The following is a 19,538-nucleotide window of genomic DNA, read 5'->3' as shown; positions in this document are numbered from 1 at the left end:
ATGACTGATTAATAATTATTTTTAATGTTTATACGCACATTCCATAAATCAATGTCATTTTAACGACTGGATTCTCTATTAAACTATTAAACTCCAAAGCTTAAAGGCTCTACTTAAAGTTAATGTGCAGTAAAATGAAATGACTGCCTCACCTTTAATGTGTTAATTTGGGCAACATTCGGATTCAAGTCAGAAGTGCACATATCCTGTAGAGCAGTGGGTCCTCAGTCTCTTCTGATTCTATCTTTGGCTTCTAAACACTTTTCTGTTGTGTTAAGCTTCATCTCTCCTCACCATTTAGACTCCCTTTGACCACTTTGACACGGATTGCCACACAAACTAGACTCCCATAATAACCTTATGGCCAATAAGTGGAATTGAGATTTTTCTTCCCCTCTTTACCCCTTTGTACGCATGCGCATTGGGGAGCGTACTGGTCAGTCCGAGAAGCAGCTGTTCAGGGCTGGTGAAATTCCAACATGGCAGTGGCTGTGGTCAGTGTTTCCTGCGTTAACTTGGAATGGTTTCAGCTCGCACGCAACCCGGCTTAACCTCGGCACCCCGTTCATCAGAAGAAACCCTCCCCGGGATCGATGCGATCCTAACTCCCCCACGTGAAAGGTCGACCTGTCGCTAAAAAAGCAGGTAAGGACGGATAGTCTGGGGATCCGCTGCGTCGGCAATTAGACAGTGGTCAGAGCAGACAGGCTGTCCAGGCAGCGCGTCTGAAGAGGAGGGGAGCTCAGAGCAGCCTGTGCACGCTGTTTATCTCGGAATAATGCATGTGCAGTTTGCGATTTAACAAGTTTCCCCCGATTGCAAAACGAGACCTGAGCGTGAATTGCTGTGTACGTTTTTTTTTGTTAAATGTGATTTTCAAGGAGCGCACCTGCGCCACGGTTAAATCGCAGAGGCATGGACACGCAGGCTGCACTGTAGGTACCCTGCTTCTATGTGTCTGTCGGCGGTGCGGCAGTCACTGTATGGGGAAAAATACACAACTTGCATGCACAAGGAGCCTTTTCCTGCCTCTATCAGGCGGCTGCGGCGATACGGTTACAACAAGTTGCCCTATGCATGCGTGCAGAGAGCGGAGACAATGTCACCGCTGCATGTGTGGGTTTTTTTTTTAAAGCTTGGACATTTTAGGGCGTCATCAACCGATTTAACTTGACTCGACACTCCGGGCATCATTTCCAAACAATCTCTGAGCTGCACCAGTTGATTTTTTCTCTCTCCACCGCTGCCTGTCATCTCGGGCTCCACTTTCTAATGAGATGCATGTAGGTTAGACGCCTCTCCTATTGAGTTGCTCGCTCCAAGACTTGAATGGCCCACCTTTCACACGGTTTGAAATCCGAGCAGTGACGGACCAGAAAAAAGTGTGTGTGTGTGTGTGTGTGTGTGTTGTAAAGCTTTTTAATATATATTTTTTTTTGGTAAAGAGGGAATCCTTCCGCTTCTTTTTCTCCAGAAATTAATTCCAATGCTCTCATCTCCTCTCCCTGTCCCTCTTCCTCTCATGTTCCAGCACGAGATGATCAGCAGCAGCAGCGTCTATGGTAGGTGGATTTTCCATCAACTTGTGCACTTTTCTCTTTTTTTAATAAAATGTTAGAAGGTGTAAAAATGGTCAGATGCATTTCAGTAGCTGGTGGAGGTGATGGGGAACAGTCGGCATGCCACACACCCAGTGTTTTTCTTTATTTTTCTGAAACTGACGATTATATCGCGTGTCTATTCACACCTTCAGATTCAGTTAAAAATGTGCCTTTATTTGTTTTTCTATGATAAATCTCCAAAATTGTAACTGCCATCTTTAGGTTTATTTTTCATCTTTATGTTTTGCTCATATCACACTAATACAGCCCTTTGTCATACACACACAGCCACACCTGGTTATTAATATAACAAGTGTGCTACATTTAATTTACACATGGATTCATTTGCAGCCCTTATTAGATTTTTTTTTTAAAGATATTAAAACCTGCTTAAACATTGTTCTTGAACTTTTTAATAATAAATCTGCAGATTAGTAAGTTAGATATGAGTCAGGAGGTGTTTCTTGCTCAGTGTGTGCAAACACACACACACACATGCTCTCGCATACACACTCGCACAACTATGGGCAGTTTACTTACAGTGAGTTTACTTTTGATGCTTATTATAAAAATATATAGTCCGCTTCACTCATTGCTTAATGAAACAGGTGGCATGTGGATGTAATAGCATGCGATTGGAGTCAGAGTGAAGAAGGCCTCAATGACTGCAAAGTCAAAATGTATATTTACCACCAGGATTTATTTATTAGTTACCTTTTCACACATTTTATAGGTTATCACATTAAATTCTCTTATAATTATTAACATTATCATGTGAGGGAATTGCGCAATTATAACAGGAATAAACAGTGTTTGACTGGGACCTGCAAAAATATATTCTGCCTGTACCCATTCAAATTTCAGGTATTTTAAAAAACTGATTTATGTGGGCTGTTTCTAACGCCGCAGAGTGTCGTGGCAGGAAATGTGTTCTACATTCATGTAGAACAATGGTGGATTGTTGAAGTTGAAAATAGCCATCCCACCCTGTTGCAAGCGAGAGCGGCGGCGGATAGTTTTCTAATGAATAATCACGTTTGGAACCGCGATGGGCTTTCTGCACACGCGCCGGCTGCAACTTCCACGGTTGCACATTCTTGGTTTTTGTAGCAGTTATTACTGAGGACTCAACCTCTCACCTTCGATCTTTCTCCCTGCTCTCTCTCAACTACACACACACACTCACATATAGTTATTTCCTTCACGTCATGTTCCGTTTCCTCTTTTTCTCCTGTTGATGCACTTTGTGTGTGTGTGTGTGTGTGTGTCTGTGTCTGTGTGCGTTGGTTTTAAACATGTGGCACGTGGATTTACAACCTTGCAAATATTTGCATGTTTGTGTTTTAAGGTGTATATGTGTCCATACTGTCAAATGTTAACTGCAATGAAAATATAGTTGGACATAGAATAATAAGACTTCATTTTGAAGCATTATTTTTTCCTTTTTGGTGTAGAAATGATCTAAAATTACATATTACAGATATATAGGCATGCACTTTAGTGTTGCACACAAATGACACATAGAATTTCACCTTTTCTGCATTTCTTTTTCATTTTTATTTGTTTATAACTGACTGACGTTTGTGTGATTCAGATTTGTGGATAAGAAGTTATTAGAGATACTGGAGGACAGGTAGTATCATTCAGTCACTGGTTTGCTTAATGGCAGTGTCTTGTTCAATAAGAGACTTCTCTGGCGTTCTAGATAAACATGGGAACTGATGGCGTGCGTGAGTTTTGAATTGTGCGTGTGCATGTGTGTAAGAGACGAGGAAACCCAGGTGCAACCACGCATGTTCCGTCTTGTGTGTAATGTAAATAATGTAGAGACTCAGCGGTTTGTTTATTCCCTTTAAGTCTATTTGTTTGCTACAGTTCCCGGCTTAAGATCTGTCCCTCCGCATCCGCTGTCTGCGCATGTTGCAGTGACAGTAGCAATAATCCCCCTCATTATACACATAACATATTGCCTCACATCTCCAGCAGCCCCCCGATACAGCTAATAGGGACAGAGATAGCAGAGATAATAGGAGTAGAAGAAAAACTGCTTTGCAAACAGGCACCCCTTTACTCTGCTTTTATTTATCTAAATACGGACTTTTCCCTCAAATGAATAGAGAGAGCCTGTGTGCTGCGAGGGTGGCTAAGCTACTCCCAGTGGGACCGTATAAATAAATTATCCCGACACTTTCTATCAGTCTGTAATGTTTACCATTAAAAGCTGTTTTACCGTCCCAGAGCCACCGGCGTGCGATCTATCCCGCCTCATGGGACTTCTGCCAGATGTAAGAAGATGTGGGGAAATATTGTGCTTTTTAGACACACACGCACAGGCCAAGAGACATTTGTTAGTCTCCGCCGCGTCCGTATCAGTGGATTTCTCCTGTCTGCACGTCCCTGACAAAGGGCCTCTTCAAACGAGATCCAGCCAGGGTTGTCATCTTTTAGCAAATATGTTAAGTGTTATCTTTTGTGCTCTCGGCTCGCCGAGCAGAGCTGGACCCCATGGGAGCCCGACGCATGCAAATAGAACAAATCCCTCTCGGACCTGTCTGTCTGTTTCACTCTCTCCATCTCTCTCTTTTCCTCTCACTGTCTTCTCAGCCCCCCCCACCCCCCCTCTTTTCTCCACGTTTGCTCGACAGTGCGTCAGCCTGCCTTGTCTCCTTGCTCTCTCATCTATTCCACTCTTTGTCCACTTATTTCACCTCCTCTCTCTCTCTCTCTCTCTCTCTCTCTGTCCCAGAAGACAGTGCTGGGGCTCTGTGTCAGAGCTAACTGTAGTGAGGCTGTGTAGTCTTTGTGTGTTTCCCTGCATGCTCGCTGACAGCCCCTCCTTGCTGATCTAAGTTCCTCTCCCAGAGACGGCTGGCAGCTGTCGGTAGCGCCGCAGCCTAAGACACGTTCCTCCGTAGATGAGTGGACGCCAGTTCCTTAAAATCCCTGACACCATGATCCACTCAATCCTCCATCCCCTCCTCTCCTCCTTCAGTAGTGGTACACTGGCTGCATTTTTTTCCTTTCAAACAGGGGTTTTTGGGGGGGGGGGTTACTGTTGCTGTGACTGACAGTTGCTGGTTGACAGACCCCCCCCCCCCACCACCACCATGTTGCAACTGAAGAAGAACCTTTTCTCACACACACACACACAACCGTGCAACCTCACACACTCCACATTATATTCATCCTGCCCTCATGTCTTTCTCCCAGTGCTGACTGGTTATTATCCAGTCAGAATCTGATGGGTGTACTTAAGACGAGGGGTATCCACACAGGACTGACTCAGCTGTGGAATAATACTTACAGCTTACTACTCCTGTGATACTTTATACTAAGATAATGCTTTCACTGTAACACTTAACACTTGAAAGATCTGGTATTTGACCAGGTTTTTAGTGCATACGCATTCGAACCAGTGCCCAGGATGTGGCGATGTAACTGAACGGATGTGTTTAGCTATTGTAAAAAATCTACAAAGTTAAATCCTGGATAAGAAATCTCCAAAGCATTTCAGATTATCTATTAGCAGCTTTGAGGTAAAAAGGAAAAGTAAGAAAAGACATTATGTGGAAGTTTTAGTCTTAATAACAGATGAATACAAGTATGTCAGAGGAGACAACAGCAGTTCCACTGTCAGTTCAGGTCCCAATAACAGCTGGGGACCTTTTGAGCCAGTGGTGTCGCAACTGATCTAAGATCTGTGTCCCCAAATTTCCAGACATTTCCACCTCCTATTCGCCACCCTGGAGGAGACATTCCGCTAAATTCATTTCCATGTTAATTCCACCATTAAACGCATTATCTCACTTTGTTTGAAATGTGAATCCCCCCAAATGTTTGAAGTTTCTTTGGTTTATGTAATGCGTCATTTTCATAGGTTTTAATCAAATCAAAGCTGTAGATTTCCCCCCCCCTCCCTCCTACCATCTTTGCAATCCGCTAGACCCCTTTTTCTGAATTTTAAGCAGACCCCCGCTCACCTCCCTTTACTCTTTACCAGCAATCTCCACCACCCATGGCCCGGATTCTCTGGCAGATATTAAAACATTCAGCATGTGGAAGCGTTAAATATGCTAAGGACTTATTAAAACAGAAAAAAAAATCTAACTTCCACTTTGGAATATTCCACACCATTAGACCTCAATAGATGTGGCGGCATACAGCTTATCCTTTACATTGTGCCTTCAAATGAGAAGGCGCCGTTTCTAATTAGGTTATTGCCATGGAAATCTTAAGTTAAATTGTGCATTGATATGCGGAAAAGCTCGCCACTCATTTGGCCCGACGATGGAGGATGTCGACGAGAGCCTTTTTTTCTCCTTTTTTTTTTTTTTTTTTCTTTCCAAGGGCCAAAGAAAATGACAGCTAGGAGAGAGGAAGGATCTGACTGTAATCTCTCGCCACTGCTGCTCTTCTCAGAGCTCTTCTGGCTCTGGCTGGATGATCTGATTTTGTTAACAGCGAGCCTTGGCTAGATAGTGGCCGTCTGCTGCCCCCCAACCACCCCCCCCCACCTCCAGTCTGCAGCTCAGTTTGAACGTCTTGATTAGCGAGGCATCTTGCGCGAGCGGCAAGTGCATCGGACACTTTTGTCTGTGGGGCGGCAAAGGTGTGCGTGCGTGTTAATGCACAATGGCTCATTGGGTGCGAGGAAGAGCTGGTGTGTGTGTGCTTGAGCTTGGCAGGCTGCCAGGGGATGGACACAAAGGATGTTGAGTGGCTGGGCGTGTGGCACAGCATCACTGTGGCCTCTGAGAGATGGACACAAACTGGGAACGAGAGCAAAAGCAACTGCTATTGCTATGTAGCTTCACATTTAGCAGTGTCTATTGTAGGGCTGTAAAAATATTAATATTCCAATACTCCAAATAAGAAAAAATTGGAGCATTTGTTTGATAAATGACTGAAATGATTAATCAATTTCTAAAATTGTTACTGACTGTTTTCCTGTCTTCCTTAGTCTATTGTCTAACTTGCATCTGTACTTAAGTACTACTTAAGTGTCAACGTGCTGTATGTATGTGGTCTTGCCTTAAATTAAGGCTGCAACTAAGGGCTTCATTAAAGAATATGTAAATAATAAATCTGCCAACAATCTGTAATTTTCTACCACAGTTTCCAACAGTCCAAAGTGTTGTCTTTAAAAATCTTGTTTTGTCTAATCAGCAGCCCAAAACCCAAAGATAATCAATCAATTTCCAATCATTTAAATCAGACAAAAAGCAATAAATCCTCATATTGGAGAGATTTTCTATTTTTGCCTGAAAAAATGACTTTAAATATGTTTGTGTACCAAGGCCTGCTGGGGAAAGAAGGTGTTTGTATGCTTACCTGTGATTATGTGCGTGCATGCTTGTACTGCGTGTGTGTGTGTGTGTGTGTGTGTGTGTCGGCCAAGTTTCCCCACTGGAAGCAGGCGTGAGCATTAGGATGTTGCTTGTACGACTCTGTTGGCAGGATGGACACATGTGGTAGATAGCTAATGATAGCATGCAGCGTATAATGAGATCCTACTCTCCGTCTGTCTCCCCTACCTGGCATCATGCATTAACCATACAAGAGGAAAAGGAGGCACGCATGGTATTGACTTTTGAGTGGGTGTCTGCTTGTCCGTTGTTGGTTTTGTTTAGCACTCAGAGGTCAGCATGGCTGCAAGCGCCGCACAGTTATAACAAGTATTTTTTATTTTTTTGGGGTTTTATTTTCATGGCAGGAGCTCTTTTATTTATTTTTTTTGTAAGGCAAGAATCTCTTCATCTGCACCTCTTGAGCTCTGTTAAATGGTCGTAAATTGATTTTGGATGTGTTGCAATGTATACGCTTAAGAAGCCAAATGGGTTCAGTTTGTGTGTTAGTTTGTGTGTTCAGAAGATTATTCTATTAATGTATTCCACACTCTCATAATCCACAGTATGGTGTGTGAGGGGGGTAAGCATTGGCAGGGATCCATCTTCGTGCCCAGTAACATATATTTATCCTCTTCACCACACAATCCTCTAGGCTGCTCAAATCCCCCAGGGGGTCCCAATGACATGCTTACTAATGTGTGCTTTGGAAACGGAGTGCTATTGTATCCCCTAAATCTCACAAAGCACTGTATGATTTGCCCATTGTCGTTAAATCGCTTTGCTTGTGCCAAGTACTTGCATCTCACAGAGGCTTAATGCTTTGAGGGTTTCAGGGACAGCTTCGAGTTCCTCTTTTGTTGATTTCGGGGAAAAGTGCCAAGACTGCTGCGCTGAATATTGTTTTGAGTATGGAGGAGGGAGGGGAAGAAGGGCCATTGCCAAGCGACTCCATTGAGTCCCGTGAATGGGCCATTCATATTTAGTAGAATCACCCAGATGCCATATTGTTGGCTCAACAACGCTAAATATTCTCCAACAAGGATGGGATTGTAACAGGTTTTGGAATTGTGCAAGTGTAGAAAAGGACGTTGGGAAATTGGGGGAAAAAAACAGTCAAGTCTACAGTCGCGTTGAAAAGGGTGAAGAGTAAAGCAAGACCAATACAACTGCGACACGATAGTGTTCCTACTGTGCTGAAAATGTTTTATTTATATTTATAATCATGCAAGTTTAGAAGTATGTGTGCATTTTTCTTCTTTCTTCAAACATGCACCAGAAATTCTGCATTGTTCTGTACAGTCAAATAATACATTTTTAAAAATAATGTCAGTAATACATGCCAGTTTAACAAAGTTCAACATCACCTTTCTTTATATATTCAACATATGGTAACAGTTTACTTTAGCACACATGTGCTTACAGCCACATTATAGTGTGTCATAAACCATTTGTTAAATGTGTATATGCTGCTTGTAAATGTTAAAAAGGGAGGTGAAAGTGAAGTGTAATATTTAATGCATTTCAGCCTCAACAGTAACTAAAATGTATTTTAAGCATATACCAATCTGAATTTCAATATTAATGATTTTAGAATATGATTTTAAAAAATGACATTTAGACATATTGATGCCATATCAAGTAGGAACTTAACTGTCTAACTATCAGCCTTTGGATGATTACAGTCTAAAGTGCAAATATAAAAAAAGTAAAAAATATCCCTTTATGGGTTTCTTGTCTGAGCAGTTTCTGAAGCTCGTCATTGCCATTAGACATTGTCTTTAACAGTGAGAAGCTTGCTATGGCGGCCCCAGGACAGCAGGTGCTGGTGGGATTCAATCCCAGGCCAGCAGGGGAGGACAGTATATGGCTGCTGAGGTCCAGAATTTTCCTCTCATTGCACACGGAGTTCTCTTAAGGTCCGGACGCACTAAACAACCTTGAAACTGCCGCTGTAAGCAACCAAAACTTCAGTCCCCGCACTGTCAAAGGGTCTAAGACAGGACGTAACAAAATGTCATTGTGGTCTTTTATGTCATGCATGCACTGAGTATTAATCACGGCTGGATCTGCGCCTGAGAGGCTGATCAAATTTATTGTTTGGCTGCACGGGACAGTAATGGGTGTTTAATTACTCAATAAAAGCCCTTTTATAGATTCCCAGGCCTCCTGTGTGTTGAGCAAATGGTATTGATCTGTCTCCGGGCTGCAACATGATAGCCTGTGAAGGAGAATTAGAGCCGTTAGCCTGCTAGCGTTTTCTCATTCATTAGCTACATTAGCCAGGGGGTGGTTAAGACGTAGCATCACTGTTAATGCCAAAGTCTCAAAGGTTTTTGTGTCTGCCTTGTGTTGTAAAGCTCCGCGCACCTCATTTACACAAATATGGATTAGATGAGCAATGAATAACATTGACCACCGTGGAAAGTGTTTCAATAAAAATCTCCAGGAGAGTCGTTTTTCTTTTAAACATTTCCCTCAGCGTGGTTTGTCAATGGACTAACCACAGCATAATCCACAGAACTAAATTTGACAACGCCCTTAGCCGAGCTGTGAGCTGTATTAGCCGGGCTACCATCTAGACCGCATGTTTAATCCCACCACTTCCCCACTTTCTAATCTGTAATCTGACGGCTCCTCCTCCTCCTCATAGGCCTAATTCTGGATCTCCGTCCTCCTGCTCACACTGCAGACTGCAGAACAACTCTCAATAGGAGGAAAGGGTTGAATGATATTGACAGCGAGCCTTTCCGTTCATGCATTAATGCAAGCATACATGTTTGGAAGATTTTGTCCAAGTCTGCACAGTGTCCACAGTGTATGTTTTTCTTTTTCCCCCCCAACTGCATCTGCCTTGCGTCTATTGTTCTTTTATGTTCAGAGCATATTGCTGCTTCTGTGAACCAGCTCCACTTCTCTTGATGCACGGCAAAACCACTGCAATATCTCCCTTGATGTGTCTATATCAAATGAATGTGGCCTATTACAGACGGTGGAGTCAGTTGGGTGGCTTTGTGGACGAAAAAGGGCCTGCAAGGGACCATGAAAGAGACATTGTCCAATATGGACCATACAGTTCCTTTGTAGATAAATGGATTTTCATGCTTATCAAGTCGGACACTGACATGAGTGAAAACTGTGGAGAATGTGGAATTATTCTCACTCCTCGGCATACACATGGACAACTGTAGTTTCAAGTGTGTGTGGTCTTTCATTGTCCTTCAGCAACGTTTTTTTTATTTGGGTGTAGTATTCAATTTGGGACAATATGTACTGTTAATGCCGCAAATTAACAGTGTAACATCAGGTATATACTGTATGTACATGTGTTGGGTGATTTTATACAAGAAAACTAATTTAGCTTTTAGCAGGACCATCATACAATTTTTCGTACTTAATCAAATTTGGTTTTGAGAAGGATCCATTAGGGGTGGGCAATGTGAGGTTTATGGCCAAAATGGATACAATTATATTGATAGAAATACTTTTCCAGGATGACACTATGGCAAATACAAATTTACACAAAATGACATGTAAAAAGAATTGGTGTTCAGTGCAAATATATATATATATATATACAGATCTAAATTAGATCAGTTTTAATCCCAGTATCCATTCCCAACAGGCTGTTGGCCGTTATTGTAAATAAGAATCTGTTCTTAATTAAACTGCCTGGTTAAATAAAGGTATGATAAAATTATTAATGATAAAAAAAACAGACACCACATATTTAACGTTAATTTTTATTTACTGAGCAGATTTTTGTTTTTATATTGAAATTATGATTTGAAAGTATGTAAATTTCAAATTGCAATTTTGCCATACTTCAAAAGTTTAAGGTGGTGGCCCAACCATAATGACACCCCGTGTCTGATAAATGTACTCATCTGTAGCTAATTACCTTTTATGTGTTCACAAAAGAACAAAAAATAAACTTTTGACTGTCTGGTTAATTATGCTCTCTATATGGAGGGGAGGAAGATGAAACAGTGAAGATGAAACAGGCTGTGTCTTTTTACTGTTCATAAAAGACCAACAGAGTGGCGAGTCTAATCTTGGCCATTGTCTGAATTTCAGCTCGTAAGCTAGCAGGTTGCTCTGAAGTTGTTGAGTGTAAATGCCAGAAGAGAGTTGTTCGGATCTTCTGTTAATCTTAAGATTATCACATTAAGGTTTCAATATTGAGACCTCCAGGGTCCAAAGCGTGTAGCTTGTCAGCATTAACGTAAGCTGTGGCTGCTTAAGCTAACGTTAGCAGCTTAAGTTAACGCTAATGCTAGCCTAACCCAACTACGCAGCTGTCATCAATAAATAGTAGACAGTAGTAAATAGTAAACATTAAAACACCCTATGAAAGAGTTTCTTCACAAACCAAATCTTTAACCAGTTTTGTAGTTTTTAATTACAACTTGCACAGTTTTATTAATTTGGGCTACAGAATGCTGTAATCAAACACAGTATGATCCTATGGTAACATTACAACTCTGCCCAAAGCCAATCTCTATAAATAATTGAATTATCACCCAGCCAATGGATTCTTAAACCCATAGGGGAGCATATATCATCATTCAAAAAATATTATAAATGAGACAAAACAAAGGCTTCACCTGACAGCAACGACTGGCACGTTAAGAATTAACCCTACAGACATAAACAGGCCCTCTTGATTCATGTTCGAATCCTTGGGACACGTGCACATAGCATGCCCCCCCCCCTCCCCCACAGACACACATTAAACCCTGTTCACATTCCACTGCCTGTGGGGTGCGAATGAAAAGCCATGTCTACTCAATGCGGAGCCAGTGATCTAGGTAATCTGCCTGTGCTGTGGGACAGGTCTATTGGTCCACAAATCAATTGGCTTCATGTCCGTGCCATTAAGCTAACATGGCGCTGCTGAGGCGCTGAGAGCGGTAAACAGACTGTTTAATTCCCCTGGACACTGGCCAGGTGGACACTCCTCCTCCTCCTGCTTCCTCCTGATCCCCTCCGTTTTATTTTTTTCTTCCTCCCCTCATTCTCTCGTCCTCTTACATTGACTCCACTTCAGTCAATGCGGTTATTCTCAGTGGACGAGTGCTTACAGGAATATTGCTTGGAGGGATTGTGTGTGTATGTGTCTGTAAAGAGGAGAGATTTTGGCCAATGAACCCTTGCTGTGCTCTGTCCTCCAGTACTGTGTCTATACTGAGTAAGTGATCCCTTGGGATGCAGTACACACATCCAGCATCCCTCCTTATCTTCTCTCTCTCTCTCCCTCTCTCTCTCTCTCTCTCTCTCTCTCTCTCTCTCTCTCTCTCTCTCTCTCTCTCTTTGTTTCTCTCTCAGTATATCTGTTTCCCATTCTGTTTCTGCCTCTGTCTGTCTTTCTCTTTATTTTCTCCCCCCTCCCATTTTCTTTCTATCTCCAGACAGAGGCAGCAAACAAGTACAGTAATATGAGGGGGCTGCATCAGAAACAAACACACACACTCATGATTAGAAAAATGCAGATTTATGTCCGGGCTGCAATAAGTTTACCACTTCCTCTGTTGCACAGCTACACCAAATAAAACACCTCCGTCCTCTCGTTCCACCGAGCTTTTGGTTTCCCTATATGGATGCGACTAATGACTTAGCTTGTATAACGTCAGCAATTCAATTTATCCACTTCAGCGCCGTGCCGCGCATCCTGTTTTGTGCGAGTCTTTGTGCTACAGTATGGTAATTGAGGCAGCGTGTCTTGACAGATGAGTGTTGTTGGCAGTATCACGGCTGTGTGTCTCATTTCCTGCACGCTGTTGCCGATTGACTGATAAGATAAGACGCCCGTAGCCAAGTCTGAGAGCTTCAGCGCAACTAACAACCTGATGAACGGCAGCGCTAAAGCCGTGATCCGTGATTAAGCCGGGGGAAGCGTTGTTGGCACGGGCACTCACGGGAAATCTGGGCCCAACCCAGTTCAACATGTACATAGCAAACACATAATCTCCTCATGTTTTTTTTAGAAAGTAATAAAAGTTAAATTTACAATGGCAGTGTTATTTGACAGCAAACCATTAGAAATGACACAGTATAGAAATCTGTATTATGGTTTCAGCTTTGCCCGTAGCGCCAGAACGTTTTACTGTTGCTAGGAGACTCTGAAACCCTCTGACACATCTGGTCAGCTGTTAGTACAAGTTGTTGACAAGGGCTGGAGCATCCGCAACAGCATGATATTGTTTAAAAAATGAGTCCATCTATAGACTTAATGTCAGTCAGTTTCCTGCAGGGCTTCTGTCTGAGTCAGAAGCAGACAGTCATGAAGTTTTAAAAAAGTCTCAAATAATTGTGACACGGTCTCCAGTTAAAGGCGGTTATATATGTGGTTATATTAAAAAAGGCATCACCAAAAGGTTTAGTTTCACAGGAAATCATTGTATCATGACCACTTTCCAGAAATGAAAATATCATGGCCTGTTTTTCAGGCTCTTCTGTTGGCCCTTCATTCCTCTGCCTTGACTCATCTCCCTCCTGGGACCTCAGTGATGAAATGACATTCCCCCTCCAACAGGACAGCAGAGTCACTCCTTATCTTATGCCACAGCTCATCGCTTCAATAAATACTTCACGTCCTTTTCTCCATGCTGCATCGTATTCCCATCTTCTTTATGGACCAGAGGTTTATCTCTCTGCTTCTTGTGTTGTTTTCATCTTACATTATGTGATAGGTCCATTCTAGTAAAGCGTCACAAACATATCTATACCAGAGAGTGGAGAGTCCTGTCCATCTGAAAAGGAAATGGTTCGGTTCCCTAAACTGGATCAATCAATCATCTTTTGGAGATACAGTACTTTGGTGTTTTGTCCAGACACCTACATATGCATGTGCTGGCTTGTACCAGCACCCCACAGTCATAAAGCTGTAATTATTTATTCAATAAATGTGAAGACAAGACTTTTTACTGTTGCTGCAGTGAGAAATATGTGGAAGTACATTAAGTTGCCAACACGTACACAAACAGAAACATTCACACTGTTATCAAGGTCCTGGTCTTTCTCACTCCAGATCATGCAGAGTTGGATGGAAAATGTATAATAGTGTAAATAGAGGTATTAAATATCTCATTTGCTTCACAGCTTCAGTGGCCTTCAGCAGGAAGGCTGCAGAATGCCCTCCTGCTGATAACATCTATGATGGGTGCTGTACACTTTAACATACAAACATTGTCCAACTATATGCTTAGGGAAGAATAGGTTTGGTTACAAGATTGTCAAAGTAAAAGGTTATTTAAAGTTAGAAATTTAATTTACACTTCCAAAAGTGTAATGTATTACATTTAGTGTTGACAGCTACTCTACATATTCTGGCCTCTAAAGCCAACAGCGACAAACTACTGCTTGAACTCAAGTTCAACGCTGACTGGAATGTCCAGATCTTTATCAAACATTTGACATTTTTGTCTGCAGCATTGTAGTTTTTGCAGTTGAATGAACTGATTTGTTAGTTGTGCTGGCGACAAGACATTGGGTGAAATTACATCTACTGGCTTTCTGGCCTGAGTAGTGACATCTGAGAATGTTAAACCAGTCAAAAGACAAAGTTTAAAATGCTGCTTCTTAGAGCTGAAACGACTAGAATAAACAACTATTGTAATAAAAGCCTTTTTCTAAGAAAAAAAAATGCCAACAATTCATAGCTTCCAGCCTCTGTCGTGGAAACTTTCGCCTGTTTTCATTGTCTTCTATGATGCTAAATAGAAAATCAGTAGTGGTTTGACAAAACAAAACACTTCATAGTAGGGCTGGACGATATGGCCAAAGATGTTATAGCGATAAAAAGTTTAATATCTTTCGATATTGATAATTATCACGATAAGTATCAAATAATTTTTTCTTTCAAGTTTAAAGGCTGATTTTTGCTCCTGAGTGAAAGTTGAAGAAACCTGATGGTTAATTGTGGTTTGAACTTTTCTTTATGGTCAACACTTGATCCCAAACAGTGGATCACATCACAAATCTGAGGTAGAACATTCAAAATAGTTATGATAAAATCTTTGTCAACAAATATCCTTAAGTAAAATTAAGTAAAAGCTTTTTCAGTCCTTTTTCCTCAGCAAAATAAACATCTTAAGAAAAAGTCCTAATTTGTGTAATTCAAGTGAACTATATCGCGATAATTATTGTTATTGTTTTATTGTCCAGCCCTGCTGCACAGATATTTTTCACAATTTTCTGGACTTGTATAGACGAAACAATTACTTGAAAATGGTTTGCATTTTTAGCTACTTCCTAAGCGCAGCTACAACTGAAAATAAATAAGTAAACTTGCCAGTCTTGTTCTACATCTACTCTGATTTCATGTCTATTAAACTAAAATCATAAAACAGCACACAAATCCTGAATAATATATGACTGAATATTACTATTACTTTTGATTGTTTTTATATTTATTTTTTACCTAATGGTAATGTTAAGTCAGCAACCCACGTAGCCACATCCTATTAGAGCTGTAGCATTAAAAGTGCGCTGTTCACTAGCGGTGCCTCCGCTGTCTCGCTTGAGCGACAAGTTAGCTAATGTTATTGTAATGCAGTTTTAGGCTAATGCACAGTTTTTCTATCTGTGTTGCCTAATCCAAAATGCTTTCCCACATTACTGCTATGATGATTTGGTTTATTGATTATCTGTTATCCGCCAAAATACCGTTAGCTAAAAGAACAATTTAGCCTTGACAGTTCATACAATGGATTGGAGAAACAGTGAATTAGACTATAAGACTTGGCCTGTTTTGACTTTAAACAGATGATAACATCTGAGATTAAATTAAATTTGATTTTTTAATTGAACCCCAATTTAGAGATAGTGATACTGAAACTAGTGTAATCAATTACCTTTAGTAATGTTGTATTTGTAGAAGTGGCGATGGTATTTTATTTATTCCACAACCTGTTAGAAAATATATACAGGGCATAAACATTATTGTTCAGTGCTTGACATATTTTTAAGGTGGCCTCTTGCAGCACAACTCTTTATTCTTATCACTAATCAGAAGGTAACAGGTTGTACTTCACATTGAGGTGTAGCCACTCTGAGTCTAGATGGTAGCAGAGCCTTGACAGCAGCAGGCAGAGCACTGAGCTTTATTTACTTCATCAGTAAATAATGTATGTTGTTTTATTACCTCGCAAGTACAGCTGATATAATCTGCCAACAGTGGTTGTCATTTTAGCCCGTGAAATCAGCAGTCGACGGATAAACTGAGAAGCCTGTGTTCACTGTGTAGAGCCTGCTACCGTGTTCATCGCCTGTGAATGTGATTACAGCTATTGATCGATAGACAATGACACGATGCTGCTGGATGTCACCTGAGAGACAGTGTGTGAGATGACGTGTGTGTGTTATGTGTTATGTGTGTGTGGGGGGGAGAAAAACAGGCATACAGAAAGAGAAGGGAGTGTGTCTGTGTGTCCATATGTTGATGCGTGCTGGTCCATATGCCGGTGTCCGCGCATATACATACATACTGTACCAGCCAGCCGCCTGTGTGCGTGTGCGTGTGCGCGTGCGTGCGTGCGTGTGTGCATGTTAAACCCAGACCCAGTGTGGTAATGTGAGATCAGACGTAGCCTGTTAGTCGGAGCCTTACATCTGCTGTCAGCCACTCGCTCTAACTCTGTTAAGGACGTTATTGATTGCTCATTATTACCCCGTTCCCTGAAAGATGAGCGTCCCCTATGATCACATTAAATCTCTCCTCTGTCCAATTCTCCAGAGATGCCTTCTGCTCATCGGTGCCCATCAAATTTCTCCTCCGAGATCTGATATCAAGCAGCCTGACGTTTTTTTATTGCCTCTGATTCTCTTTGCGTCTTGTTTGATTTACTCCAAATAACTGTCTTTTTTCTTTCTTGTTTTTTTTCCCCCTCCTTTTTTTTTTGAACGGACGCAGTTTAGCTAATTGATGTCTTTAGTCTGTGTAATGGAAATCAGCAAACACGGATGAGCAACATTTGAAATTATGATTTGTTTTCTTTTTATTAGCGCAAAGAGAAGCTTCAGGTTTTCATGTTAACTTTGTGATCCTTGTTTATTGACTTGATGGCAAACAAGAGGAGCTGACAAGAGAGTCATAATATGTACTTTATTTTTCAGAGTGGGGCTATATTTACTCTGTTATATTTTATTTAAAAGGCACCAACACATGTTTGTGGAAGGGGGGTCTTTAAACTATCAGGTCAAACTTACAGTCTCATTCAAACCCTGCAAATGTGAATTTGCTTACAAATTCACATTCCTCCCTGAGCCGACCCTTTAAAGTTCCGTGCCCTTTCTCGTGCCTCATGTTGTCATTTTCGCTGACGATAAGCAGTTGTTGAAGGTGTCACGCGTCCGCCAGCCCCTGTAAAGTTTGGGACTGTTGAAATCCAGCCCTCAGTGAGAGGCCATCTCATCGGCCCCCGCCATCCCCATGAATAATGCAGAGCTATCGACTGTGTCAGTTGAGCGCGAGGAGACGCGGCGGCAGCCAGCTTGATATTCAGCTGCTGAAGCTGACTGGATGCCCTCACTTTGAGACAAACTGCTGGCAGACTGCTTCGACTTGAACAGACAGGACCTGAATCTGCTCATATGAGATGAACACCGTTGTGTCGGTGTGGAGGTAGTTTGTATCCCAAGGAAGCCTGAGCTTCTGTTCGAGTGGGTAGTGAGGCATGTGTGGAGAAAGAGGAGAGCACAAATGTGTGTGTTCACAAATATGTATACATGCGTTCACAAACATTTGTGGTCCACACAAATTCTCAACTGTGCAGTCTGTGTATATACACTTTCTAAATGTGTGTGTGCGTCCTCCAGCCGGCAGCCTGCAGAGAGCTCTAGTGAGAATCTCCTGCCCCCTCGACACGACCAGTTCAGTCTCAATGCCACCGATCGATGGGTGTATTGATCCGCTGTTTGACTGTTTAGACAACCTGTGTGAATTCCAGCATAATGCGAAGCACAGTGGATTTAAAGATGCTCGCGCAGGCTTCACCGGCTCATGCGCTGCTATCATACCTTAGCACTTGTTCTTTCTTAACACCCACAGCTCCAGATATATAGTACATTCAGAGAATCAGCAGCTGTAGGGCGAGCATGACAGACTGTTGTGGCGCCCTGGTGACTAAGTGAGCTCATAGAAACTATGGGTAGAGTTTGAATCCAACTCCATGTCCTTAAGCGACATGTCCTCCCGTTCCCCTATCCTGTCAGTCACCACCACATCCTGTATACTCGGCCGTCACACAAAGCCAAGGGTGTGACTTTAAGATAAATGACTCCAAAGTTTATTCCCAACTCATTGTTAGCAAAGAAATGGACAATTAATTGTGGATTTAAATAACTTTTTATGTACATAAATCATGACCTTTAACACTCCTGATTTTATTCTATGTGGGACATTAAAGCTAAAATTAAAGCCAAAAATAAACAAAACATAGTATTGAAAAATAGTCTGAGCGACTACTTCACATTTTTTCTTTTTTATGGGGACACAGTGAGGGAAGGCGTGAGTTGGCAGATCTTGCCAGAATCTATATGAAGTGTGCAGGATTTGACACTTCAAACATGCACGGTGAAGGATCCTGCGAGTTCACAGGCTGGGGGTAGAGGTTATCCCAGCCAGGGCCTCTTCAGTAATCCACACACACCCCACGAGCGCGCACACACACACACACACACACCCTCGCATGTGCTCAACCCGCGGCGGGCGTTAATCTCCACCAACTGCTGTTGAACTGTAATCTCACTTGCTTGCCAAGTGTTTCATACACTGCAAAAACTCATCTTAACGAGTCATTTAACACAGTGAACGCTTTTAAATTGTGCTTTTCTTTTCTCAGCTCTGGTGATTAAATGATAATATCAGTTTTATTTTGTTAGTGTAAGTGGGGAGATATGTGCTGTTTCAAGACAGACTTTTGTGAATAAATTATGCATCAACATTTTCCTGAGCTCTCTGTAGTAATGTTTTGCTTATTTTTAAGGAAAAAAAAAAATTTTTTTAATATTAATTTGAATCTGAAAAGTTGTCATCTAGTTAAAATTGACAGTTTTTGCAGGGTAGTAAACATTTGGCAGCAAGTTGGCCTGCTGTTGTCAGAAGTAGCAAACTACGGAGCTGTGGTCCAGTCTAGTGTCTGACTGAGTGCACCCACCCACCTCCAACCCCCCTTACCCTTCCAAACCACCCACACACACACGCACACAAACACACACACGCGCACACACAGAGACACACACAGCCCAGTGCAGACAGACATAATGCATCCACAGATGGTGACACTCCGGCAGTCACTCCTGGGCTGTCTGTCTACGTGCCAGCGATGATAACACACACACACACACACACAGACATATGCACACACATTTACACACAGCCTGGCGGCAACAAACACGGTGATGCATCATTGAGCATCGGCTGGTTTTTCTCTAACTGCTGAGGGGAAATCAGTGTGGTGTTAAGTAACCATTCATGTGGAGCCGAGACCACACACAAACAAACATCGCACCTACACTTCTGAAAATACATTTACCTCGGCAGAATAATATAATATGATTGAATAATATGAAAGTTCTCTCACAGACACGA

At 41.9% G+C, this 19,538-nt stretch overlaps 1 protein-coding gene across 1 annotated transcript in view; it reads left to right on the top strand.

The window, feature by feature from the left end:
• The first annotated feature begins 456 nt into the window (after positions 1 to 456).
• The window catches only part of LOC119901141 (fidgetin-like), a 34,811-nt gene continuing 15,729 nt past the window's right edge, over positions 457 to 19,538 (top strand). Inside the window, exons 1-2 of the mRNA XM_038716647.1 lie at positions 457 to 645; positions 1,532 to 1,562. Of these exons, the coding sequence (XP_038572575.1) occupies positions 1,538 to 1,562 (25 nt within the window). The 5' untranslated portion in view covers positions 457 to 645; positions 1,532 to 1,537. The remainder of the gene's footprint in view (positions 646 to 1,531; positions 1,563 to 19,538) is intronic.

The sequence above is a fragment of the Micropterus salmoides genome, unplaced genomic scaffold (genome assembly GCF_014851395.1).
Source record: "Micropterus salmoides isolate LMB-PRFRI ecotype aquatic unplaced genomic scaffold, ASM1485139v1 Ms_hic_scaffold_1, whole genome shotgun sequence".
Taxonomy (NCBI): domain Eukaryota; kingdom Metazoa; phylum Chordata; class Actinopteri; order Centrarchiformes; family Centrarchidae; genus Micropterus; species Micropterus salmoides.
Note: the sequence above shows the minus strand (reverse complement) of the source record. Positions and strands in the feature narration are given on the sequence as shown.